We start from the raw sequence: 26,942 nt of genomic DNA, 5'->3' as shown, positions 1-26,942 counted from the left end.
ATTTGACCTCATTAATATCTCTGGCCTCAACCCAAGGTGCTAATTAATAGTTCTAGGAAGAATTGAAAATCTAGGACAGCAAGCTATGCAAATAATACACTTTTACCTGTGTGCCTTCAGGTCCAATTTTGGGGAAATAGGAAACAATGCGGAAGAGGAAGTCCTTTACTTTGAGGAAGTTGCTTTGGCCGATGCTTGAGGACTCATCCACCAGGAAGGCTATGTCTGCCTTGAATTTGCTGCACACTGGAGAGATAAAGAAAAGCAGTGATGTGTTCTTGAAAACTTGTTGTAGGTTTTTCAGACTGATTGGCCATGTTCTGGAGGTTTTTCTTCATAACATGGCCAGGTATATATTGGGACCACAAAACGCAGCATCCACACCAGAATCAAACAACAAGAAAGACACTGCAGACTAAAAACAACTGGAAAAAATCAGCAGTCACTGAACATGCCCTAAAACAAGCTGGACGTGAAATCCTATTTCAAAACACAGAAGTACTGGACAACACCAGCAATCATTATGTTAGACTACACAGGAAAGTCATTGAAATCCACAAACATCAGCACAGGTTCAACAAAAAAGATGGAAGTCTAGAACTCAACAAAGCCTGGCTCCCAGCACCGAAAAATACAGCCTGCAAAAAGGTCAATGGACTCTACCCAGCCACAAGGACCAGTAATCATTGCACACAAAAGACCAGCTAACGACACCCATCAATCACAGTGACAGAGCATCTCCACCCTTATCACAACAATCCGCCCATAACAAAAACACCCTGATCACCATAATTACCCAATTTCCTGAAAAGGACAAAAAGCTGATCCCACAGCTACAAATACTCAACTATCCCCCATACTACACCAGAACATAGACAGAGTTCTAGCTCCTGTCCTCTGAAGATGCTGGCCACAGAGACTGGTGAAATGTTAGGAAGAAAAGTCTTCAGAATAAGGCCAAACAGCCAAAAAAACCTACAACAACCAAAAGCAGTGATAGCTTCTTGATTTTAGCTTTCTGATATTGTCTTTTTTGATGATGTAAGCCCCTTGGTCCTTGTTTTAGAAGAAAGGTGGGGTAAAAATATTTCAAATTGATTGATTGATTGATTGATTGATTGATTGATTGAATGAATGAATGAATGAATGAATGAATGAATGAATGAATGAATGAATGAATGAATGAATGAATGAATGAATTGGATTTGGATTAGGCATCCTTTAGTCTCGAGAAACTAGGGCATCGTGCTCTGAATAGAGGACTTGGAACAGCGTCTAGTGCGGCTGAGAAGACCAATTTGAGACAAACCCAGTAATCAATCAATCAATCAATCAATCAATCAATCGATCGATCGATCGATCGATCGATCGATCGATCTGTGCAACATAGAGTGGATGCGCCTTCACAAACAAAACTCACTACAAAACCTATGGATTCCCAGACATGACCCTTGGGCAATCCAGTAGGGTCTTTCGGGGGGGGGGGATTGGCCACATCATTATGGCCTTCCTCAGAAGGCCTGCCAGAGCCCAAGTGGGCAGACTTGTAATGCCACCGTAGGTCTCTGGGAGCAACTTGTAGTAAAAAAAAAGTCATTTATTTAAACATTAAATCAAGGATGGGGAACCTATGGTCCCCTGATCTAGTTATACTACAATTTCCATCATCCATGGTTAACACCTCACATCCTTAACACCTCACCCGTGAGATAAATCAGTGAAGAAAATCAACCTTAGACCTTGGAGATAGCTTTTTCTCTTCTGTCTGATGAAGTGGACTTGTCCATGAAAGCTCATATTAAAAAAATATAAAAGTTAGTCTTTAAGGTACCATCACATTTTCGTCTTTTTAAAAAGATGTTTTTATTTCTATTTTGCTTTTACCTATCATGTCATTAGATGTATACATTTATGCATTCTAACATTTGCCTGCCACTTGTCAGGGGAGCAAACGGACGGACCTGGGCCAGAGGGAGAAGCCCGGGGTGATGAAATCTTCGCCGCCTGAGCCGTTTGTGCAGAGGTGGTTCTGGGCCGAGACGAAGAGGCCGTCGGGAAAGCAGGCTGATGGGGATTCACTGGAAGAAGTCTCGCTGTGACCGATTTTGCTGAAGAAATCGTCGAAGGAGGAGAGGACAGATTGTCACGAGGACCTGCTGAGAAACACAACAAAAGAGCATTTTTAGGGGAAGTATTTTCTCCACCATTATGGGCTGGATGGGAGGTGAAGGAAATGGGAAAGATCGTCAAGGGTGAGGGCATGTCAAAAGAGACCAAAACCAAGTTCATCCACACTCTTGTTCTATGTACAGGTGTGAAAACTGGGCCATGAAGAAAGTGGATAGGGAAAAAGTTGATTCCTTTTAAATGTGGCATGGGAGGAGAGCTTGGCGGATCCCTTGGACGGCCAGAAAAGAGCAACCGGTGGGTCCTAGATCAAATCAAGCTTGAACAATCTCTGGAGGCAAAAACATTGAAACTAGAGATGGCCACAAACCAAAGAAACAAACAAAAATACGAACCAGGAAGTTTGTCAAAATTTGCTGGTTCGTTGGTTCGGGTTGGTTCCGGTTCGTCAAAGCCGACAAACCAAAACGAATCTGACCAACAAATTTGTCAAGGAATTTTTGGTTCAGTGGTTCAGTTTTGCCCGTTTTCTCCCCCCTAGACCCCAAACCCTGCCCCCTGCTCCCTTCGTGCCGACCCCAACCTGGTCCTGCTGCCTTCTCGTCCTCCTCCTCCTCCATCGTTGCCCCGGTGGCAGCAGCACAGCCTTCCAGTCATCCGGGCACTGCCTTCTGCACATGCGCCAGGTTCCCAGCTGATCTCCCTCCTCAGCTGGGATCTCAGCGCATGCAGAGAGCGTGCGCATGTGCTGAGAGAGCACGTCCAGCTCACGGACGCCAGGTCTCTGCACATGCACATGCCTGTCAGCTGACAGGTGTACCATGCGCGCAGGGACAGTGCGCCCAGCTCGCAGAATGGAAGACAGAAGATGGTAGTGGCGGAGGAGGAAGAGGAGCACAAGATAGGGAGATGATGGGGGCTGTGGGAAGGGGGGACAGGTGGGTGGTACGGGGATTCATTTCCCCTCCCCCCAGGCATGACCTTTTTTAAAAAAACAAACTAGTTCCTGGTTATTTTTTTAAATGTTCAGAAAGTTCGTGGTTTGTGGATAGTCACGAACCACCACGAACCACCAATTTTTTGGGTTCGTGCCCAACTCTAGTTGAAACCGAAATCCTGCCTTCTCATGAGGTGCCCAAAGTAGGACAGACTTGATTTCAACATTGTTGCCTCCAGAGACAGAGAGTTCAGGCTTGATTTAATCTAGAACCCACTTTTTCCTCTTTCTGGCAAGCCGGGGGGATCCCACAAAGCCCTCCTCCAGCATCATATTTCAAAAGAATCCATTTTTCCCATCAGCTGTCCCTAACGGTCCAGATTTTGCACGCATGCATGGTGATCGGAAACACAAGTGTATGGGTGGTCTCGGTCATGGTCTCCAGGGACACCTCCGTCCACTTGATGATATTTTCTAAATTCCTTCATCACTGCCCTTCCGAGTCTCCGTCTTCTTTTGATTTCTTGGCCACAGTCTTTGGATTGATGGTTGAGGGGAATTTCCCATGGCCATTGTAGGGGTCACTCTCTTTTCCCCATCTTACTTGGTCCCTGCCCCTCCATTATGTCCTCTCTATTGGCCTCACTATTATATTTCACGTGCCTAAGGTTGGTTAGGCATCCTTCAGTCTTGAGAGACTATGGTAACGTGCTCTGTATGGGCGTCCCCTCCAGAGCACGAAGCCTGGGTAAAATAATATGGAGGATAGGCTGTTACCCAAGCAGCACATCCCCCCTCTCCACGTCAGTGAAATAGTCCAATGGAAAGGCAAGAGCCAATACAACTGGTTCCAGCGACATCGCAGGAGTTGCCAGAATGACACGAATTGCCTCCGGGACTCCGGCTCCGGATTTTGCCTCGAGATTTACTCCTGAAGCCTTTTCCATCGGTGGATATAGCCACAAGGTAGTGGAGGTTTGAAGTCAGAGTTTTCCTTCTCCTAGAATGGGCTGCCTTCTAGGGCTGACGAGCCCCACCTACCCGGCCTGCTCCCCAATAGTGTGGAAGTATATCTGACCCCTAGAACTTTCCTGCCCTCCCCCCAGGTGTATGCAATGCTATTTGGCTATCCTTTTTACCAGATTATAGTCAAAGGCGCCTAAGGAAGATGTGATATAATAGTGAGGATGGTTCAAACTACAAATCCCACTGTTCTCCATTCTGGGAGTTCGACCTGACAGGAGAGATGGCTGTGACTTACTACGCTAAAGTAAGCCACAGTTAGAGCAGGCCCAGTTGAATCAATGGAACTTACCCAGGAGCTGGCTCACCAAATCCCCATTGATCCAATGGAGCTACTCTATTGGGATTTACTAGGCTAAGCAACGGGATTGTGGTCTTAGGAGGGAAATGTGGTCAGAGGAGAAGACAAGCCTGCAGCCTTCTTTGGATGGCTCGGCCACAGCCAAAGAATTTCTTGCCACCGCTTGACATCTTTTGGGTCTCCAGATGGACTAAAACCCCCGGAAGCCTTAACCACTGGCTCCACTGGCCAGGATTTCTGGGTGTTGTAGACCAAGAACATCTGGACACCCAAGGTTGGGAAGCCCTGTTTTTCCGGCTGAAGTTTCAAACATCACCATCTTTGGTGGTGATGGAGAAGAGAGATCCTCGCTCGAGGCTCACCGGTGCTTTGTTGAAGAGTCACAACTTTCCCCTCCGAGGTTCCAAAGATGGCAGCAATGCCAAAAGTGTACTGTGTGTTCGGAAGAAGGCCCTCCAATCGGTGCTCACGTACGTGGCCCTTTAGGAGCTGGCTCTTGGCTGCCTCCCTTTCTGAAACAGAAAACACAGCTGGATTTGCCTAAGTTCTGTTGCACCTGCTGCAGCTAATGACCACTAAGTGATGAGGTGCCAGGACTCTGTATTGTCGTATCTTTGGTTATGCATCTGACTGTGCAACCAGGATGTACCAGGGCACCTTGCCAATTAGCTGCAATTGAGAGAAAAAAAAACAACTACAGATTTGAAAGGGAAAACTCTGGGCTAATTCACACTGACTGCCACATTGTGTCTCAGGCGCATTGTGCAATCAACTGAAAATACAGTAGGATCCCCCTGATCTGTGGGATCAGTATTTGCTGATTCATGTATCCACGGTCTGGAAATATTACAAATAAAATCCTAGAGATATATACAGTACAGTATATGTATTTCTAAAGGTCAAGTTATCGGAACTGGCCACTAGAGGTAGCTAGAGACTATGCTGTGTATACCATATTTTTCCAAGTATAAGATGCCCCCATGTATAAGATGCCCCCCACTTTTCTAATCCAAAATTGAGAAATCTAAGTGGGGTTTAGCAAGTGTAGGGGAAAGGGATCAAAGCGCTGCAGGATGGCTTTGATCCCTGCTTTCCCCTCCACTTGTTTTTGTTCTCTCGTCAGCTTACCTCCGTGTATAGAACGACCCTCAATTTTAGTCTAAAGATTTTGGACAAAAATATAGTCTTATACATGGAAAAATACGGTACCTTTCACTATTAAAATAGCATTTTTCAGCATCCGGGGGGGAGGGGCTTGGGACCAACTCCCCCAGGGCCCTGAGTATCCTACTGTAATGTGAACCAGACCAGACTAATCTCAACACTTCCAGCACTATTTGCCGATGTAACCGTACCCTAAAGTGGCCACCACCCTCCACCACCTACCTTTTCCTGCACCGGCTGACTTCCAGATGATCTTGTATTTGGTGGCAGCAGGCACAGCGCTCCACGACAGAGAGATGGACGTGCTTGTGGAAGAGGTCACCTTGAAACTGGACGCGTAGCCCAGGGGAGCTGCAAAGAGACGTCAAGGGCTGAACACCTGCCGTTCCTCAGCCAACCCTGCCCGCCCCCAATGCCGCTGCCAAGGGGGGAGTGCACTGGCGCCAACCGCCCACCTCCTTACACAGATCTGCCATCCCAAAGCTTCATGGCTGAAATTGTGCTGTGTGGAATTTTGGAAAGATCCAGGGTGTGATCCAATAGAGAAAGAGATCCTATTTTGGACAGTTCGCGGCGTGTCCTGGCAATCCTGTGATGTACACGGAGTTATGCTCCAGCCAGCCCTCAATCCATGTCAGAAGGCTGATCTCTTTTTTTTTTTTTTTTTTTTTTTGGCCCAGCTCTAGGGCTGCTACTTTTTGGGATCAGGTTGGAGAGATTCCCCCACAGACAATGAGGTTCGCTTTAAGGGGGATGGCTTCCTTTAAAAGAGCACATTATGGGGCGGTCAGGGATGTGACTTCCTTTATGTATTTAATTTGAAATGGTTTTTTTAAATCATGCCTTTCTCCTAAAAAAGGACTCAAGATGCCTCCCGTCATTAAAAGCATGGCATTAAAAGCTGAAAAACAGTAGGATAGTCAAACACGAAACAAGAATGAATAACATGGTTCTAAAAATGTAAAGAAAAAGCATTACTAAAAGCAGATTTAAAAGCAACAAAACGTAAACCATCTGTTCCTTGTCTCCTAGACTGTCAGACACTAAGGCAAAGCTGGGCTGAAGAGAAAGATCTAAACTTGCTTGAGGACAGGGTCACCAAAGCGACCAATGTGAATTTGACACAACTCCGGGAGGCAGTGGAAGACAGGAAGGCCTGGCGTGCTCTGGTCCATGGGGTCACGAAGAATCGGACACGACTTAACAACTAAACAACAACAATCAACTGAAAATGTGGAAAGGTGGCCTTTTGTGGAGGTGCAGGTAAAACACACACCTATGCTGAAATTTTTAAAATTACTTATCACCTTCGCCGTTGTGTTTTCCATAAATGTGACCCTATCAGCTGCGAAGGCCAGAAATGTAACCGAATGAACAAATAAAAATTAAAATGTTGAAGTAATTTTAAAATTTCAACCTTCCAGTAAGAGTAATCTACGAGAAATATCATGAAATCTATGCCCAGTCCTGGCAACCATAAGGATGTCAACATCCGGATCAATCTGTTTTTAAAATAATTTTTAAGGGAAAGAAAGGAAAAAAAAAGGCAGAGATTAGAAAAGTTCCCTTTTTTTAAAGATGACTCTTCCCTTCTCGGTACAGCCACTCACATTGAGAGAACTTTGTAACCCAACAGAGTCGCTTCTCTAAGCTTCCTTCCGGAGGACAAACGCACTTACACGTCCTTGCGGTGATGGTGATCCCGGGACCTTCCATGAAACCAAAGAGGACGTACAGGGAAATGACATACTCCGTGTCGTGGGCCAAGTTTCGGAGGTGATAGGCGGTGGTGGAGCTGTTCAGAGTGAGCTGCTGTGCACGGTCTCTTCCAAAGAACTCTTGGGAGACACAGAACAGATAAGGTTGACGTTGAGAAAAATCCTAACGATGCTCTGGAGATGCCTTTCTCATGGATGGTGACAGCAGGAATTCTCAAAGCTGCCTCCCCACCCCAGGTATTTGGGAACTACAACTCCCAGAAATCCTAGCATCACAGCCAATCATAGAATACGTGAGTTGGACGGGGCCTCGAAGGCCATCCAGTCCAAACCCCTGCTCAGGGCAGAAATCCAAGTCCACGAAGATCTGACAGATGGTTGTGCAATTTTCTCTTAAAGGCTTCCAGGGTTGGAGTATTAAGGGCTCCTGGGACTTGTAGTCCAAGAACATTTGAGGTCCCAACCCTAGAAATGACTAGTCTACAGAGAAGGAAATCATCCGGTTCTCCCACTCATTCACAGACTGGGAAGATGAGATCATGCAGCTGTTACAGGTGTGATCCCTATCAACAGTGCAAGGTTTCTTGGCACCCCCAAGATGATTTACTCCAATGGAGCTGTTACCTGGAGTTGGTCCCCATGTCACTCGGTATCCAGTTGCCCCAGGCACGGAATTCCAGAAGACCAGGGCAGAATTGACAGTGATGTCGGTGGCTTTCAAAATCTGCACAGTACTTGATGATACTGTAAAGGAGAGGTGCTTTAATGGCAAAAGGAAAAAGACCCCTGTTGCCCTACCACTTTGCAGAGAACGGGATGGCTATCCTGGGTATAGAAGAGCGATGTAACCTGTTGCTCATTGTTTTGCATGTAAGACCAAAAAATCTCAAAGGCATTCTCCTTGCTGAGTAAGACTCTTACATTTGAAGTAGTGGACTTGTCCACAAAAGCTCATATTAAAATATAGTAATCTCTTATTTCTGGAGAAGTGAACTTGTCCACGAAAGCTCACATAAAAATATATGTCCGAAGAAGTGGACTTGTCCACGAAAGCTCACATTAAATATATGTCTGAAGAAGTGAACTTGTCCACGAAAGCTCACTTTAAACATATGTCTGAAGAAGTGGACTTGTCCATGAAAGCTCACATAAAAATATATGTCCGAAGAAGTGGACTTGTCCACGAAAGCTCACATAAAATTATAGCATTGGTTAGAGGTCCCCACAGAGCTTTATCATGGTAAAGGGAGCAGTTCAGAACACAGTTACTCACGAGTAGTTGCTTTTGCAGTCACTATTGGCCCCTCAATGATTCCGAAGATAGGGTTGATGGTGACGGTGTATTCGGTGCCAGGCTGAAGCCCTTGGATCATATAGTAGCTGTAAGCGTCCCCCAGGTTCACGTTCTGAACACTGCCTTCTGTAACCACAAGAGAACTAATGCTGAGGTCTCCCGTTAAAGGTGTGGCATATTGTGAAAACCCAAACGGGGTGACCACCTTGCCCTAGAGACCAAAAATGAAACCTGAGAACTCTTTTCAACTCATCCGACAGTGCTCTGTTCCTCCACCAGAAGCCACCTGTGAGATTGACATGGCAGGCTTCACACAGACAAGCCATGCCCAGGGCCTGCTGATTGTTATTCCTTAGTGTTGGAGTTATTGCAACCTCGCATGCTGCCTCTAGTACAGTAGGTGTGGCTGGGAGGGACCTTTCTGGACTGGGCTGACTGTCAGTCACCAACAGCACTAACCAATAGTTCCTTCCTATGAATTCAAAGAGAGTCCCGCCTCTCTGCTAAGAACTCTTTCCCTCTCCTCGGCTTGTTGGAACTCAGTCATGTTTTGTCAGCCTGCTGTTTGATCTGTTCAACTGTAAGCAAATGAAGTCTTTTATGCTTTTTTTTCTTCTTGCAAATGCCTCTGAGTGAGTTATTGAGGTGGTAAGTGCCAGTTAAAGAGAAAATGCAGTGGATTAATCTGGGGAAATTGAAGCCATTCTGCTCTGTGAGTCCCTCAATTCTGCAAGAGGAATTTAACTGAAATTTTAAAAGTCTGCAACGTTTACCTTCAGAACACGGCCAAACACCCTAAAAACCTACAACGACCATCGGATCCTGGCCGTGAAAGCCTTCAAGAATAAATCCTGTTGCTTCTTGTGCCTTACTTGTTCCTTTTCGTTGCTTGGGCAGAAGTATAAGATTGTTAAGAAAACGGCAGAAAATCTGAAATATTATGCATTAAATTCTGAAAAATGCCTGCAAATGGTATAATAAATATTTTTTTAAAAAAATGAAAAGGAAATTTGACTTACTGTAAAATTGTTCCTGCTTTCCATTTACTTTCAAATAGCAATATAAAAAATATAATTCACCAAAAAGTAAACCGCCCCAGGCGAATAGGTTAGACGTGACTCCTTTTGGGGCTGCAGCATGGGGCGAGGGAAGACGGGAATTTAACCCACCCCCTGTTAATTTCACAACCTAATTCATCCTCTGAAGCTGTTCTCTGGAATTCATGCTGCATGCGCCCATGTGCATGTGCCAGAATGGCCCCTCTACCCTGCTCTCCTCATTTATGCATGAATTCATCACATTTTTATAGTGCCTTGCCTCCAATGAGCTCCACTTAACTTGCATGGCTTCCCCAGAACCCTGTGAGGTCCGTTGGGCTGAGAGAAAATAAGTGTCCCAAGGTCAGCCATGGAATTGCATGGCTCTCCCAGAATAACATCCTAACCACTGCATCACACTGCCCTCACAGAGCAAACGCTATACACCAGCTTGCGGGGGGAAAGGTATAAATTGGGGCAACGGTACAGCACATCTTAAATGGCTGGGGAGCGCCATGCTTTTAGGTATCTAGCTATGGAGCTAAAGGCTGGGAGTTCGATTCCCGGTTGTGTGCCTCCGGGGAGAAGATCCAGCCTATGTGGCCTTGGGCCAGCTGCATAGTCCCAGAATATCCCCAGAAGAAGGGAATGTCAAAACACTTCCATATACTGTCTACTAGTAAACTCTGGAAAGAGTCGGAATTGACTTGAGGACACATATTACAGCACTTATCAACTTATTAAAGAGAGAAAGGAGATCAATTACAAAGCCGGGGAGAGTTATTAACCTTTGCAAAGGACTACTAGAATTCATGACCACAGGCTTCCTAAATCATGCTTAGCTTTTGAACAGCACGGGGAAAAAATATCCTTTTCCCCAGTAAAATGAAAGTGGTCTACACTTCATTCCGCCACTAGGTGGCACTCTCTACCTATGTTGTTGGCCAACCCAACTGAACGTTGAGTTTGCTTTCTGCCTCCAGAGATGCGGCTTCCTTATTATTTCATCCTCACCTCCTTCCTTAGTTTTCTTTAAAATATATATTAAAAACCCTCTCTCTTTTTTTTTCCAAATCCCAATACTCCTCCTGTCTCCAGGGCCCAGAGGCTAAACAAACAAGGTTCACACATTTTAAGAGAGTCGCTGCCATTTGCAAATTGTCTGTATGCGGAAGGGCACATTTCAGACCTTCAGAGGGGACCATGCCTGATGAGAGCGACCTACACATTCATGGGGAGGGGGGAAAAAGCAGATTGTGTCGTTCTCCTGCTGATAAGCCACTTGAGACCACTGTTGCTCGTTCACGTAACAAGCTCACTTGCTAGAGAAAGCCATCAATGAAAAACATTCTGGGGGATTAGGAAAATTGTGGTATTTTTTTTTAAATACACACATTTCCACCTCTCTTTTTTCAATCCATCAATCAAACATCTCCATCGTAGAACGCCAGAGCTGGAAAGGACCCTCTGGATCACTGGGTCCAGCTCCTCTTAAGGAGGCCCAGTGGGGGGGGGAATTGAACTCCCCACCTCTGGATCCCCAGCCAGAGAGCTAGACTACTGAGCTATCCAGTATTTCATTAAGGATAATCATCATCATCATCTTAGAACTGCTGGGCATCATCCAGCATCATCCAGTCCAGCCCCTGTCAAGGAGGCCCAGTGGGGGGGGGGAATCGCACGCCCGACCTAAGCCATTTTTCTTTTGCGGCGTACAAAACAATTTAGACAGGGGGCCAGGGCTGCAAAAAACAGACCTGAAAGGCTTCTCGGGTCAACTTCCAACCTATGGTGGCATTCACTTTCATGCAGAGAATCCCATTCTTCTCTTTTGCAACTGAGTTGGCCCCCGATGACTCAGGGAGGAAGGCGGGGTCTTCAACAGGTCCAGGGTGAATTCCCTGCACACTTAAGAAAAACCACCAAAGACACAAAGATGCTGTACCTGAAGATGCCCAGATGAGTCTGTATCCTGAAGCCCCCCTGACCTGGGTCCATCTGGCCTGGATGGTGTTGGTGGTCTCATTTTGCAGCGAGATGTTTTTCACTGGCACCAGTTTCACTGGAAGACCCAAAAAAAAAAAAAAAAGCTTTGTAGAAGATTGAATAGGAAGCCTGATACTTTCAATCACAACCCGATACACTAGGATCCCCCGTATCTGCAGGGGATCGTTTGCAAGCCTTCCTTGTGGATGCCAAAACCCACAGATAATAGCAAAGGCTGTACATAGCATGGTCTTTGGCTCTCTCTAGTGGCCCGTTCTGGTAATTACATCGTGGAAATGCATATTTCTGGGGGTGGTTTTTTTTGTGTTCCTTTTAATATTTTTAATATTTTCAGACCACGGATAAGTGAAACCGTGGATACCAATATGAGGTATCCACGGTTTCTTTATAGCCATTGCTTAGCCTACCTGCTTAGTACCCCAAATTAAACCAGTCTAGAAGAGCTGAAAATGTCAATCCTTGTCTCACCCTTGCAGGCAAGGAGAGGGAAGTGCAACATTCATCTCCTGGCTGTTGAAGAGGGGGAGAAATTTCCTCATGCCTTCCTGACACCATGTTCTTACATGGACAAAAGCTGTTTGATCTATTGTACCCTCAGATGATGTTTTTGAGAGTTTTCGGCTGGAAGGGATCTGACATGAATGTCAATCAACTCAGTAGCAGCTAATTGTCTACTTCTTTTTCCGACTTTTTCCTAGTCAGGGTTCAGTTAATGTTCTGCCAGTGTGTTTGTTATGGAGTCAGAAATAAACTGTTAGAGGGGTGTGTTCTGTCAGGAATGTAACCAGTCAGTTAGGTAATAATGAATTAAATGAAAAGCAGTTAAGCTCAGCAATGTAACAAGTTATTTCCACAAAATATGCTTATTTTTATATAAGAAGAACTGTGAGTAAATAGAGATAGATAGATAGATAGATAGATAGATAGATAGATAGATAGATAGATAGATAGATAGATAGATAGATAGATAGATAGATAGATAGATAGATAGATAGATAGATAGATAGATAGATAGATAGATAGATAGATCGATCGATCGATCGATCGATCGATCGATCGATTGATTGATTGAATTCTTCCTAATTTACCAGAATCTCTGAATGAATGTATTGAAGCAAGTTAAGTGCCACTGAAAATAAACTAACAAATAAGGGGCGGTCTACTGCAGTCCGATCTGCTCTGTACGATCCTGTCAGAACCATTTCAATCTGCTGCATAATAAAATGAACTTTATTATTTTTAATTAAAGCCACACTCAATTCATCCCACTAAACTCTGCAAAACAAACAAACAAACAAACAAACAAACAAAAGCAAGCCAACAAAACTGCCCATGGTTTTTTCCGCAAAACCCACTTCCAATTGTATTATTTGTGTAGTTGTGCAAATTGTACCAACAAACCAGAGCTAGGGTGACAGCTGCTGTGTTTAAGAATCTGATGCACCGGATGGGTTCTTTGCCTCTTATCAATCAGCTAATGCTTCTGGGCTTTCTCTGTGTGTATGTACCTGCATGCTTGTGAGAATAATAATAATAATAATCTTAGTACTGCAGGGCTGGATCCAGAGTCCAGCCCCTGTCTAGGAAGTCCAGGGAGGAATCAAACTCCTGACTTCTGGCTCCACAGCAAGAGACCTCAGCTCTTGGGCTATCCAGCAGTTGTTGTGTGTTGCTTTTTGGGAAGGACACAACTATGGACCCTTTTTTGCAAACTACAGAGGTCTTCAGGGGCAAAAGAATCCTTTCCCTCTCTTTCAGAGGCACGATATCGAAAGCAGCTTTAAAATCCCTCGACAACATAGCTTGTCAGGCTGAATCAGCCTTAACTGAGGTGACCCAAGATTGTAGAGAATATTCTTCCCTTAACTCCTGAAGTCTAAGTAGAGAGGGACGCCATGGGCAACTTTAGGTTTAAGACTCGTGCTCCCAAACACATCACTTCTAACCAGAGCTTGTAAACGTTTCCCCTGGGAAATTCCAGAAGTCGTGAGCCAAAGAAGCAACTTCTCCAATCTAAACCCTCTCTGAAAAGATGATGCGGGGCTATCAGTCCGAACGACAACAGTTAAAAAACAAATAAAAAACAAACAGCCTAGTAGACAGTGATGGGGGGGGGAATCTACAGAAATGAAGAGGTGGGTTTTGATTGACTTTCTGGATGCTAGAAGGGAAGGGATCTGGCATATCTCCGCTGGCAAGGCGTTCCATAATGTGGTGACCACCACCGAGAAGGCCCCGTTTCTAGTCACAGATTTCTGGTCGTCCATTAGGGTGACAACCCACAACATCATTGCTTGCATGGAGCAGATGGGACGGGAGGATGATCTCTGGGAGAGGTGTTCAGACAAGCAATGAGAACTCAAACCACTGAGGGCTTATACAGTGGTGCCTCGCAAGACGAGCGCTTCGTTTAACGAAGAAATTGCATAACGAAGAAGTTTTTGCGATCGCAAAACGATGTTTCCTATGGTTTTTTTTCGCTTTGCGATGATCGGTTACCTGCTTCGCTAACCGATTATCTCAAAACGAAGATTTTCACACAATGGCCACCGGGTTAAAAATAATGGCTGCCCGCTGTTTTCTGGGACAAATTCCTCGCTGCACAGGCAGCGAAAATGGCCGTGCTATGGAGGATCTTCACTGGACGGTGACTTTCAAGCCCACAGGAACGCATTAATCGGGTTTTTATGCATTTCTATGGGCTTTTTAAAATCGCTTTACAATGTTTTCGTTCTACAGCAATTTCGCTGGAACGAATTAACATCGTAATGCAAGGCACCACTGTATGTTAATATGAACACCTTGAATTTGGCATGGAAGCCTACCTTATACCATCACAAATTTTAAAGCAGGAAGAAATTGCTCCCTTGGGGAGGTGGAAATTACATGTTTGGGCTACAAACCCCAGCATTCCCAAGTCAACATGAGCAACTGCCCTGTAATTTGAAAGATTCAAAATGCTGGCTGATGGAAGGTGGGAGCTGCACTTTAGGAAATTTCGCAAAGGTCTGCTGCTGGAATGCATTTCTAAAACACATCAGAAACACAGACATGCACAACTTACAAGTTCTACCAGTTGCAGACATGGGTTGGCTCGGCCCTTCGGGATAGACAGCGTAAATGCTGACCGTATACTCTTTATCCTCGTGCAAGTTTTCGAGGACGTGCGAGAAAACATCGCCGCCCAGAATCTTCTCAGAGGTAATCCCAGGCTTGTTTGCTGCGTAAAGGTCAGGATAAAAACAGGGCCAAGTCAGTAAAATGAAACACAAAGGTGGGTGAATAAAATTTGCAGAAGAATAAAGAGGGAATTATCTTCCGGTTTGGAAAAATGTTGTTTCAGTGTTTCGTTTGCTTTATATTTTGCCTTGATGTCAACATGCCAGAAAACACACACATACGCACACACACACACACACACACACAAACAGGGAGCCACACATGTCAAAAGAATCCCAGTTACACCAATTCTATCATTATTTATATCATTTTATAAATTTCCATCCACACAACGCACAGGTGGCATCCATTTATTTGGCCAACCAGTTGGGTTTTTCCCACTTTTAAAAATGATCTGATCCTTGTATCGCTTCAATCCTTATCGTTTTGGCACATGTGAACGTTTCTATCAATTTATTTGCTTTCCAAATAAGCTCAGTCTTGTGGGCACCATGGCCACTGCATGGCCACCAAGCTTGTATCCTTTTTATTAGGTTTTAAAAAATATTTTTTTAAAAATGCTTAGCGATAGACCACTTTCTATCTGTGGAAAGCTTGTTGTGGCATCAACGATATGAATTACATTACTCAGAAGGATACAGCTTCTCCCCCCCCACCACCTTAAAAAAGGAAGGAAGGAAGGGCTACAGGTGACATATCCAACTAGGCGGCACATCGACTAACAGTCGGAAGGGACAGAAACATAGCGATGTATCACTTATGCTTTTTTTAAAAGAAGATTTTATGGTAGCGAGGACCCAAAAACAGGGAGAAAAATGAATGCAGCCTACAAAACCAGTACAAATAGCAAGAAATATACTGATGGAACTGACAGGCAGACGAACAGGGCCCAGGTGTATATGGAAGCATATTGATATAAAAAAAGGAGGAGGAGGAAAACGGATCAATCCAGATGGTCCATGTGATTTAGGCCCAAACATCACTTGACTAATCTACTGTTTTTAAACTCTTTAAGCTTGTAGCCCTGGTTGTATTGAAGCGGCTGAGGCCCATCAAATGGACATAAAAATGGTGTGGAGCAGAAATCAAACGATGGAAAATTAAATCCGTTAATTAAACTGAGGATCACATGAAGGGAGACTGGGTTCCTGAATGGAGTCTGCATACTTTACAGATGGATTGATTTCCCCGAAGAGATGTTAGAAATCCAGAACAATGTTTTCTAGATAGCTATAACTCCAGCTTCCTGGATGAATGTCCACCAAAAAGAAAGTCCAAGAAAATTTCAGCAGTCTAACTTACATTCCGGAATGTAGATTTTGTAGCCTGATAGTTTTCCCAAAGGAGGAGTCCAGGCGACCTTGAGGCTGGACAGTCCTTCTTCTATGACCCTGAAGTTGGTCACTGGTGGTATGGGTGCTTTAAAAGAAGAATACACACACCGGAAAGGGATTCCATAGTCCAAAACACATGGATTAGGAAATGTATTAGGAAGGGGGAGGCGACATGCGTGATACTATTTGGATCACAGTGGAAAAATGAAACACGAGCCAAATCATGGTATATAATCTGTCAACTTTCAGTACAGTAGGACCCCTGTATCCACGGAATCAGTATCCACTGATTCACTTATCCGCAGTTTGAAAATATTAAAAATATTTTTAAAAATACCACAAATACTAATGATGAAGTTACAAGAATTGGTCACTAGAGGAGGCAAGAAATCATGCCACATATTGTGTTCACTAGGAAAATATATTTCCATGATGTCATTACCAAAACTGGCCACAAAAGGGAGCCAGAGACCATACTATGTATAGTGTTCACTATTAAAATAGTGTTTGCTATAATCTACAAGAGGGGGCTTAGAACCAATCCTCCATGGATATGGGGGTCCTACAGTGGTGTGGTGGCAAAGTTTGATTCAGCAGTCCTCACTGGCATCTCCACAATGAAAATCCAGCTGTGTTGTTCAAATCAACAAATCCAGCTCTACTCCCTTTCTTTTCCAACAGGAGCTGGTATTTTGCAAAGCTTATTTGCAAACTTATTTGCCTCTTTAGGATCAAAGCATGCACGCACCCAGAATACTGTGCATAAGAAGGGGTATAGCTCACAACAGTACATTATTGCTAAGAAAACCAAGCTATGAAATTCAAGCTACAGAGACTGCATTTATCAAAATCCTAAAAAGAATTTCCCAACAAATATGGAAAATTAAACAATAGCCTACAGACTAGAAACATGCAGTATACATTCTGCTTTCAAACCAAGGAGACAGGAATGGGTATATATAGTGTAACCTCCTGTGCACGCAAAACGAAGCTGAAAATTTTTCAACAAAGACTTTGGCCACTTACAGAGTAGGAAATGCCATATGTTCAAGCTGAATTGAGAGAACAAAGAGGCCCTAGAGATCATATTGCAAATTTACAGGTCGAACAATTTTAGAAGAAAATTAAAGATTACATACAGGAAAGCCTTTGACGGTGTCGGTCATGAAAAACTATGGATTGTTTTTTAATTTTTCAAGGGGCTAGTAGAGTTGTCCAGACACAGACAAGTGGAGGTTATCCATAAGTCTGTGTGGAATGGTCCAGACCAGGACAAAATCCAGCACTTCCCCAGTCTAAATCCTGCTTTCTACTGGTTTCCTAGTCCTAGGTAGAGGAAGGTGGAAAGAGAGGCAGGAGAGATAAATGACCCAGAAGGAAGTGTTTGAAAATGGGAGACTCACTTGTTTTCCCTTTGACCGTGACCGGCTCTCCAAAAACATCCGCATAGACCGCCAAGACGGTGAAGAAATGTTTTGTGTTTGGTTGTAGGCCTGTCACCAGAACGGTGCTCTCGTTGGCTGCCAGAACGATCTGTCACAACACCCCCGTACAAACGGAAGCAAGAAGAAGACACATATGTAGAAGAAAATTATACAAGCATATGTAGAGTCAGCAAATGATTACTTGGTTTCTCTCAGCTCACATCACGAGTCGCTCAGGGAAGGCTTCCCTAAAGGTTTTTGCCTGCTTGAGGAAGGACAGCAAAGATGAGACCGACTAGGCATCCAGTGGGAGGGAGTTCCAAAGTCTGGGAGCAGCGACAGAGAAAGCCCTTTTCCGTATCCCCACCAAACGCACTTGTGAAGGTGGTGGGACCAAGGGAAAGGCCTCCCTTGATGATCTTAATGGCTGTGTGGCCTGATAGAGGGAGATGCATTTTTAAAGATAGCTTGGACCTAGAATGTACCTCTGTAGGTTTTGGGGAATTGTACACCAAAGGGCCCCCCCCCCGAGCCTTCTAAAGACTCCCCTTACCTGCTGTTGATCCCTTGGGCCAGATTCTCCTGCAACTGAGAGGGAATCCACAAGGACTTGGTAGCCTTTCACTTTTCCAGTGGCGGGTGACCACGTTAGCCTCAAAGAATTGTAGTTTGGCTCGCTGACGACCAGGTCCCGAGGCCCAACCATCTTCTCGACTGCAAGAAAAATGGGAGAAGCAAACCAACGCTTAAAAGCAAGCAGGTGGTGTGCAGAGGAAAGTGGGGCAAAGGGGTCTTTCTTGACAAACAGGAGGCTGAAATGGACTTTAAAAAAAACAGCCAATATCCACTGAGTGTCATCATAAGCGATGAGAGCTGGCACCATCGTCTATGGGGGCAAAAGTGTTTTGTCTGTGTTGAGAGGCACAATAAAAATATTGATTTTTGCACATCCCCCCCCTGAAGCTCTTCCCAAGAAAAAGCACCCCCTGGCTCAGAAACGGGGCAGGAAAGGGGCTAGAGGGAGAACTGTCGGCTGCGTGGAGACCCATGGATAACCCTGACAGAAACCTGTTTTCCCCACATCCCTAATTCAATTTTTCGAAATTGAAAAAGTCCTTCATAACCTCTAGGGGGCACTACGGAAATTTTGGCCAAATGTCCCGAGTTCGTAGTTTAGGTCTTTAGCCCCTGAGTTATCCCTCTGTTCTATCTTCCAGTACATACAATTCTTTATTATAATGCTTAGAACCAACACTAGATTTCTTGCTTTCTTAAACAAAGAAGTCTAGATGTGGCTACTCTTTGGGCGCTTTTAACTCTAAAGAGAATTCTAATAAAGAAATATAGCTTAGTATCCTGCTGATCAATGCAGATTGAAAGGGAAATTGTATTAAAAAAACCTTCCCCAGCAGGCTGCTGGACTTATGCATGTTCTCAAGTTGGTTGGGAGATCCATCACACATCTGAAGCTGAAACGGGAGAGTCCCAGATTGACGACACGGTGCTTGTGCAGCCTTCCTTCTGCTCTGCGTTTAGGCAGCAGGAAGCTGGCTGTAACTCTTAGAATAAGTACTGTACAGTGGTGCCTCGCTGGACGATGATAATCCGTTCCACTGAAATCGCTGTTTAGCGAAATAATTGTCTAGCGAAAAGCATTTCCCCATTGGAATGCATTGAAACCTGTTTAATGCATTCCAATGGGGAAGAATCGTCGTTGTCTAGCAAAGATACGCCATAGGAAAGCCGCTTTGCGAACCGCCGATCAGCTGTTTAAATCACTGTCTTGCGAAGCGTAGGTCCTGAAAACACCCATTTTGCGAGCGCGGAGGGAGCTGTCAAAATCGTTGTCTAGTGAAAATTGGTTTGCGAAGCAGGGACCAAACATTGTCCAGTGAAATTCCCCCATAGGAATCACTGTTTTGCAAATCGCTATAGCAATCGCGAAAAGTCAATGTCTAGCGAAAAAACTGTCATGGGGGGTAACTGTCTAGCGAGGCACCACTGTACTAGCATTTTTATTGCCCTGAATCAGAAGTCTGGAGGTGATGACCTTCCAAAATCCAGTGAGTTCTGCCAATCCTTAGGAAATGTATTTGTTTGTTTAAAATATTTTTATCCCGCCTTTCTCCTTGAAAAGGACCCATTGCTTGCAACAAGAGAAAATGATATTTAAAGTTGTAAACAAGGAGTCTACAACAGTGGGCGACCTCATTATAAGACGATGTTTAAAACTATGAACAATGAGTAAAGAGGCATCTTAACAACATTAATAGGCAATATTGCGGCAAAGATCAATAAGTATATAAAAAAATTTAAATGTCACTCTGAGAAATAGAAAAACACAAGTATTGTAGTACAGTGGTGCCTTGACTTACGAACAGCTCCGTTCGCAAAATTTTGCTTTGACTTGCAAACGGAGCTTTGACCTACGAACGCTGGAGCCCGTGCCGGGAATTCGAGTGTGATCGGGAGGCCATTTGAATTTCCTGGGCTCCTGCCTCCCAGCACAGGGTCCGTTTCCCGCTGCTCGCTTCCCAGCCGGGCTTTGCCTCCCAGATTTTTGAAATGCTGGAACAGATTAATCCCCTTCCCATGCATTTCAGTGGGAAATGCTGCTTTGACTTACGAACATTTTGACTTACAAACACCATTCCGAAACGGATGAAGTTCGTAAGTCAAGGCACCAGTGTACTAAAAATCCAGTCACAACGCATAACAATCTAAAAATCACATCCAGGTAGCTCGTTTACTGAGGGTAGGCTTGCCTGAAGAGAAAGGTCTTCGACTGTTTGCGGAAGGACAGCGAAGATGGGGCCAGGCTGGGCCTCCCGTGGGAGAGATTTTTCCAAAGGCCTGAACAGCTACCGCAGTTCAGTCCAGAAAAATTGGGCACCCCTCAAACCGGCTTTGGATGAAGGACGTCCATTTTAGGAAGCTTATTTGTGATTTTTTTCCCCTCCCCCTAGACCTGGAATAAGGACCCTGGACTCACCATTCACAGTCTGCTTAGCCGGCTGCGGTGGCTCCGAGGCCGTGACGCAGAGCCGCCGGGAAAGTTTCCGCGAGAGGCTGCCGAGGTGGTGGAAATCCTCCACGTAAAACAAGTGCTCCTCAAGGGGCTGAGATGCAATTTGGCTCAGTTCTTTCTTATCGGCATGTTTTATTCCTAAGGAGGAAGCAGACGGATGAAAGAGGAGATGGGGATGGGAATCCCAGAATCATAGAATTATGAAGTTGGAAGGGGTCTCTAAGGCCATCCAGTCCAACGCCCTGATCGAGGCAGGAATCCAAGTCAAAGCAGAGCTGAGAAAGGGTTGCCCAATCTTCTCTTGAAGGCAGCCAACGCTGGAGCACTTGGTACCTCCTGGGGTCTTGGGTTCCATTGTCGCACAGCTCTAACAGTTAAGAGGTTTTTCCTGATTTGGCTTCCTGTAGCTTCAGCTACAGGACTCTTGAGAGTCCCCTGGACTGCAAGGAGAACAAACCTATCCATTCTGAAGGAAATCAACCCTGAGTGCTCACTGGAAGGACAGATCCTGAAGCTGAGGCTCCAATACTTTGGCCATTTCTCATGAGAAGAGAAGACTCCTTGGAAAAAGACGCTGATGCTGGGAAAGAGTGAAGGCAAGAGGAGAAGGGGGTGACAGAGGACGAGATGGTTGGACAGTGTCTTCGAAGCAACCAACATGAATTTGACCCAACTCTGGGAGGCAGTGGAAGACAGGAGGGCCTGGCGGGCTCTGGTCCATGGGGTCACGAAGAGTTGGACACGACTAAAGGACTAAACAACGATGAGCTTCAGCCCATGAGTTTGTGTCCTGCTCTCTGGGATGATCAAGAACAGATCCTGCCCCTCCTCTGTAGGACCTTTCAAGTCTTTGGCAAGTGCTCTCCTCTCTCCCTTCTGTCCCCTTTTCTCAAGGCTAAACATACCCAGTTATTTCAGTCTTTCTTCCAAGGGCTTGGCTGCCAAATCCCTGATCCTCCTTGTTTCCCTCCTCTGAATTTGCTCCACTTTATTGGGCTTCCCTCTTAAAGTGCGGAGTCCAGAACTGGACGGGCCAAGTTACCGACGGCCCCCACAATATTCCAAGGGAAAAAAAGGAAACCAGGTCACACCAAGGCTGAAGAAGTGCCCTCTCTTTTAAAAAATTGTTCAGACTCTTTTGCTATTAATTAATGGATTTGATTTATATACCACCCGCATTAGTGCAAAGAACTACTCTTGCTTACAACCTTAGATAAAGCATGCACTTATACATTAGAAAAACACAAAAACTTTAAACATTCGTAGAATAAGAACAGGAAGCATCACAGACAGTTTTCTGCATGATGGCAGGACAGAGGACATAAAATCGGACAGAGTGTTTGTGGAACCCCCCCACCCCGAAAAGCAGCATTTTGTCTTCTGAAAGTTAGCAAGAAGGGAGGCCAGGTGTAGCTCCAAGAAGCTGGTTCCATAATTTTGGAGCCACTGTGAAGGGCCTCTTGTGGAGGATTTCCGGGCCTCCTCCAGGTTGGCTTACCCAGAGGAGCTTAGCCTGGGAAGATCTGGTGGGCTGGGCAGAAGATGTTAGTGAGAGACATTCCAAGAGGGAGCATAGTCTCAAACCATGGAGGGCTTTACACACGAGCATCAGGACCTCGAACCTGATCTGGGACATAATGGGTAACCAGTGGAGACAAACCAGCACTAGACTGAGATGATCAGATTACTCATACCAGCTGCCAGTCTGGCCGCCACATTCTGGACCCGCTGTCGTCTCCAGGTCAGCCCCCAAGGGAAGCCCTATGTAGAGCACATTGCAGTAGTCTATCTAGGAAATACGACTGCTCCAAAATAACATTAGAACTTGGATTTTTTTTAGTCTTGTTCTGGTGTGGGGTGTGTGTGTTTTAACTGTCTTTGAACTGAGCCTTGAATTTTAGCCTGCTCAGACTCTACCTAGAGAATAAGATTAGGGTTTGATTCTAGATCCTGCCATTGCATGTCTCACCTGCAACATTTCTTTCAAATGTCCCCTTTTTGAATGTGTTCGTGCCATGGAGGACATGCAATAAAGCACAGAGTTACAGCACCGCCACTCTGTGTGTGTGTGTGTGTGTGTGTGTGTGAGAGAGAGAGAGAGAGAGAGAAATGGAGAGCAACCAGCCTGTACACATTTGAACCCCCACAACATTTTGTGACGAGATACACCTGTAGCAACGCTGCTGTGGTGGCCAGACGGTGAGTTCTCTTACACATACCCACTGCGAACACTGTCACTCCTGCGTCCTTAAGGGCTCCCGCTGGCTCATCCACAGGATCAGAAGATTTCTCATCTGTAATCAGAATTACGATCTGCAAGGAAAGAGAGGGACGTGAGAAACAGTCAGAATGTCAGCCTTTCCATTCTTTTCTTCATCCTCTTCCCATGTTTTTCTCTCTCCCCCCCCCAAGAGACATCATCCCAGTGTGGCCACTGAATACAGTCGGTCCTCAACGGGCTGTTCGGGGTCCCCCCCAACCTATTTCTATAGAAAAGTCCCCATAATGATTCCCATACTGCAAGGCTATCGATCTCTTCTTCTTATGCCCAGGTGGTGCTTTTTGACTGTTATCAGGGAGAGACACTTTTGAGTTTGGGATTAAAAAGAAAAAAGCCAGCCTGGACAGACACACTTTTCCTTTGGAATTCTTCCCAGGCATAATCACCTGCGAAGGGTCACAGCAGTGATCAGCGATAACCCAAGCAGTAATAAAGGTTTGGGAATAAGCATGAAGTCTGGGGAAGCGTTAGGTACAAACAAGGGATATTCAATACCGAACTGACAGTCCAAGATCATTACACAACAGAGATTCCAGTAGTCCAACAAGGGTGAAATGCAAAATCAGAAACAGCCAAGGTCATTTAAGGCATCGCACCCCATGGGGCTGAGGAACCTCAGCAGCAAGGTTGAGCAGATACGAGTCCAATCTTTCTAGAACAGTTTGTTGCCAGTCTTTGGGAGCTGCTTACTCCTATGATGTTGATGAAGCTACATGAGCACCATCCAAGACTGAAGTGTGAGCCATCATCCTGGGAACAGCAGCGGATGCTTGAGCAACTGGCCATTCGCTCTTAGTAGTCTTTCTTTCGTGGCCCTCTCGTAGACTGAAAGGAGATCCAGCTTGGTCACCTGAATTTGGAGCCAAGCTTTCTAGTGATGTCTCCTCTAGATTCTCAAGGACTCAAAAACTACTTTTTCAAGAATTCGTCTGATGGTGGAATCACACGTGGCTCAGTCACATGGCCAATTTAGATCAATTCCAGTCCAGACTTTTTTTTTTACAGGAAATGGATCAAAATAATGAGTTGAGTTTATCTTGTTGGTTGGTTGGTTGGTTTGGTTTGGTTTGGTTGGTTGGTTGGTTGGTTGGTTGGTTGGTTGGTTGGTTGGTTGGTTGGTTGGTTGGTTGGTTGGTTGGTTGGTTGGTTGGTTGGTTGGGTTGGTTTGGTTTGGTCGGTCGGTCGGTCGGTCGGTCGGTCGGTTGGTTTGGTTTGGTTCGGTTGGTTGGTTGATTGGTTGGTTGGTTGGTTGGTTGGTTGGTCTTTTGGTCGTTTGTTCATTCGTTTGTTCGTTTAGCTCTTAGACTGCCCATCTGACCAATGGTCCCTTTGGCCAATGTGCAACAGTAAAAACAATTATAGAGCAAACACTTTAAAGGAGACAATAAAGCTGTGGCTAATTTAAAATCAGTTGGACGGCTGCTGATGCGAAACATGCACCCAAAGCAACACGTTGAATGATGGTATGGTTTAGAAATCCTGCCAAATAAGAAAGTTTTTAATGATTTCTGGGAACTCCAGGGAGGAAGCCCAGGCAAATCTCAGGGGGTAGTTTGTTCCACTTGGAAAGAGGCGTTCTGTCCCATACAAAGGTCCCGAACTTTTTAGAGTTGTGCCCCTTAAGAGCTTTTAGAGGCACAGCTAGCCATTTTTGTGGACCAATTCTCTCTCTCTTTCTCTCTCTCTTTGGAGGAGGGAATGGAGGGGTCGGTGGGGGGCAGGTTCAGAAGGCCAGTGGAAATACCGTATGGGGGGCATACTGGGTCCCCTATTCCTAACAAGGGATGTTGTCAGGTCTTTGCGTCCAAGACCCAAGTCCCTATGAAAAACAAGCTTTTCTCCTCAGAAAAGAAAGGAGGAGTGAGTGAGTTCTCAACTGTGAGAACCAACCCCAGCCAAGTCCAGGTTGAGTCGCCAGTGCGAATTAAGTCTGACTTGACAGCCAGTCCCATGACTTGCGTTCCCGATCCTGGACTGCATTTGGGAGTGATTTTGCTATCACTGTGAGCTTTATGGTATCCATTTATTTATTTATTTATTAAATTTATATCCCACCCATTTAGACCACGTCTACTCTGGGCGGATTACAGTAAAAAATATCCTAAAGCAATGAAAACAACAATTTAAATCAGTAATATGAGTATCATTCAAGATGGGGAAAGTATAGACGGAAATTAAAATAGAAAGGTATAAATCAAGTATTGACAGGAGGGAAGGCCTGCCTAAAGAGCCAGGTTTTAAGTTGGCTCTTAAAAACACCCAGCGAGGGAGCCATGAGGATATGACAGACTTCAAGATTCACTCAAGCGCTTATTTTTGTAGCTGACAGCAGACGGTGCCATCGCTCTGTTTATCTTCACTCTACGGTTTGTTCTGGCTGAAGGGAGGAAGGATCCCACAACATAGCGGGTGCTGGAAACGGTTACCGTGTCCAAGCTTGCACGCTGGCTCACCTTGGCAGCCTCTTCTCTCAACGCTCCTGCGCTGATCATCGTGTGGGCTATGAAGGAGAGGGCATTTCCTGTCTTCACATTGCCCCCTTTGAAGGTCAGGTCCCGGACGGCCCCCAGCACCTCCTGAATCCTGGTATAGTCTGTGAGGCTCATGGTCACTCTGGCACTGAAAGGAAAGAAAGGGAAATGGATTGCTTCTAAGGATGTTCAGGAGCTCGCCGGATAGTTCAGGGAGTTAAGTATTGGAGGTTGGGAGTTTGATTCGGTCTCCCGGGAAAAGAGCCAGCCTGGGTGGCCTTGGGCAAGTTGCAGGACGCCTCAAGAAGAAGGGAATGAGAAGCCATTTCTGATTATTGTCTAGCTTGAAAACTCTGGAAAGGGTTGCCATAAGTCAGAATCTATTTGATGGATAACTCAGTGGTTTACGTATCAGGATGCGGAGGCAGAGGTTGGAAATTCGATTCCCCCCACTCTGTGCCTCCGAGGAAGAAAGGCCAGCCTGGGTGGCCTTGGGCCAGCTGCATCTAAAGCGACCAGATTTTAACTAGGATGTCCTCGGAGCCCTAGTCTAGAAATGCAAATTTTCCCATCTCTGTTTTAACCGGGTGCACTGAGTGGCAGAATTGATAAATGTAAATTCTCACCATTTTCTCATACACACAAAAGGTTTCTGCATATTCTCACAAGTGGCTATAACTATTATTTCTACTGTCCCTTTACTGCTCCTTTGTGTGCCGAGTCCTACCAACTTTCAGCCACAACTTTCCTTTATGTTTGTGTGCCAACAGATCTTTTGAGCGGCTTGAATTTTCACAAACTTTCTGTCAGCTACCAATCTTTGGCTAAAATCCTATTATTTCTATAAACTGGTATAAGTCAAACAGTGTAAATCACTGTGGCAACAGACCACTCATCGAAAAGTCAAAGTTTGTCTTCTTCCTTGTGTTGTAGAAATTTTGAGTTTCTGGAGAATTTGCTTGTGATAACACAGCAAGAGTACAGAGATTACTAGAGGAGAATAGCTTCAAGTTCCCCAGATAGTCCACCCCTTTCTCTCTAACTGGCACTTAGGTTCTCAATAACATGATAAAATAGTATCAAAAATTAAATACCATTTGTTTATGAAGTATCAACAATTACAAATTGTTGTAACAATTACAGGCAAAGAAAAATCTCATTTTGAAATTGTAAGTCACTGAGAGCTGGACTATAAAGAAGGCTGACCACCGAAGAACTGATGCTTTTGAATTGTGGTGCTGGAGGAGGCTCTTGAGAGTCCCCTGGACTGCAAGGAGAACAAACCTATCCGTTCTGAAGGAAATCAACCCTGAGTGCTCCCTGGAAGGACAAATCCTGAAGCTGAGGCTCCAATCCTTTGGCCATCTCATGAGAAGACTCCCTGGAAAAGACCCTGATGTTGGGAAAGTGTGAAGGCAAGAGGAGAAGGGGACAACAGAGGATGAGATGGTCGGACAGTGTCATTGAAGCAACCAAAATGAATTTGACCCAACTCTGAGAGGCAGTGGAAGACAGGAGGGCCTGGCGTGTTCTGGTCCATGGGGTCACCAAGAGTCACAAAGAGTCGGACACAACTTAACAACTAAACAACAACAATTCTGTGTAGATGAAATCAA

The 26,942-nt window shown here is 45.1% G+C and overlaps 1 protein-coding gene across 2 annotated transcripts; it reads right to left on the bottom strand.

Moving 5' to 3' along the window:
- Window positions 1-61: 61 nt before the first annotated feature.
- On the bottom strand, window positions 62-26,308 carry LOC144583184 (collagen alpha-1(XII) chain-like). Of its 2 annotated transcripts, none has more exons than XM_078376517.1 (15): window positions 25,309-26,308; window positions 22,794-22,887; window positions 20,539-20,712; window positions 18,100-18,260; window positions 17,526-17,655; window positions 16,091-16,207; window positions 14,673-14,828; window positions 11,547-11,663; window positions 8,544-8,690; window positions 7,895-8,014; window positions 7,232-7,390; window positions 5,775-5,903; window positions 4,751-4,900; window positions 1,962-2,156; window positions 62-246 (listed from the first exon to the last, which is right to left on the bottom strand). In XM_078376517.1, exons 1-15 carry the CDS (start codon window positions 25,459-25,461, stop codon window positions 71-73), a joined length of 2,178 nt encoding a protein of 725 aa, XP_078232643.1. In that variant the 5' UTR covers window positions 25,462-26,308; the 3' UTR covers window positions 62-70. The 2 variants fall into 2 exon arrangements, with proteins under 2 accessions (XP_078232643.1, XP_078232644.1); XM_078376518.1 differs by having other exon boundaries at window positions 1,962-2,153.
- Between the last annotated feature and the right edge of the window lie 634 nt (window positions 26,309-26,942).

Source organism: Pogona vitticeps, chromosome 5 (assembly GCF_051106095.1).
Source record: "Pogona vitticeps strain Pit_001003342236 chromosome 5, PviZW2.1, whole genome shotgun sequence".
Taxonomy (NCBI): Eukaryota; Metazoa; Chordata; class Lepidosauria; order Squamata; family Agamidae; genus Pogona; species Pogona vitticeps.
This window is presented reverse-complemented; position numbering and strand designations above follow the sequence as displayed.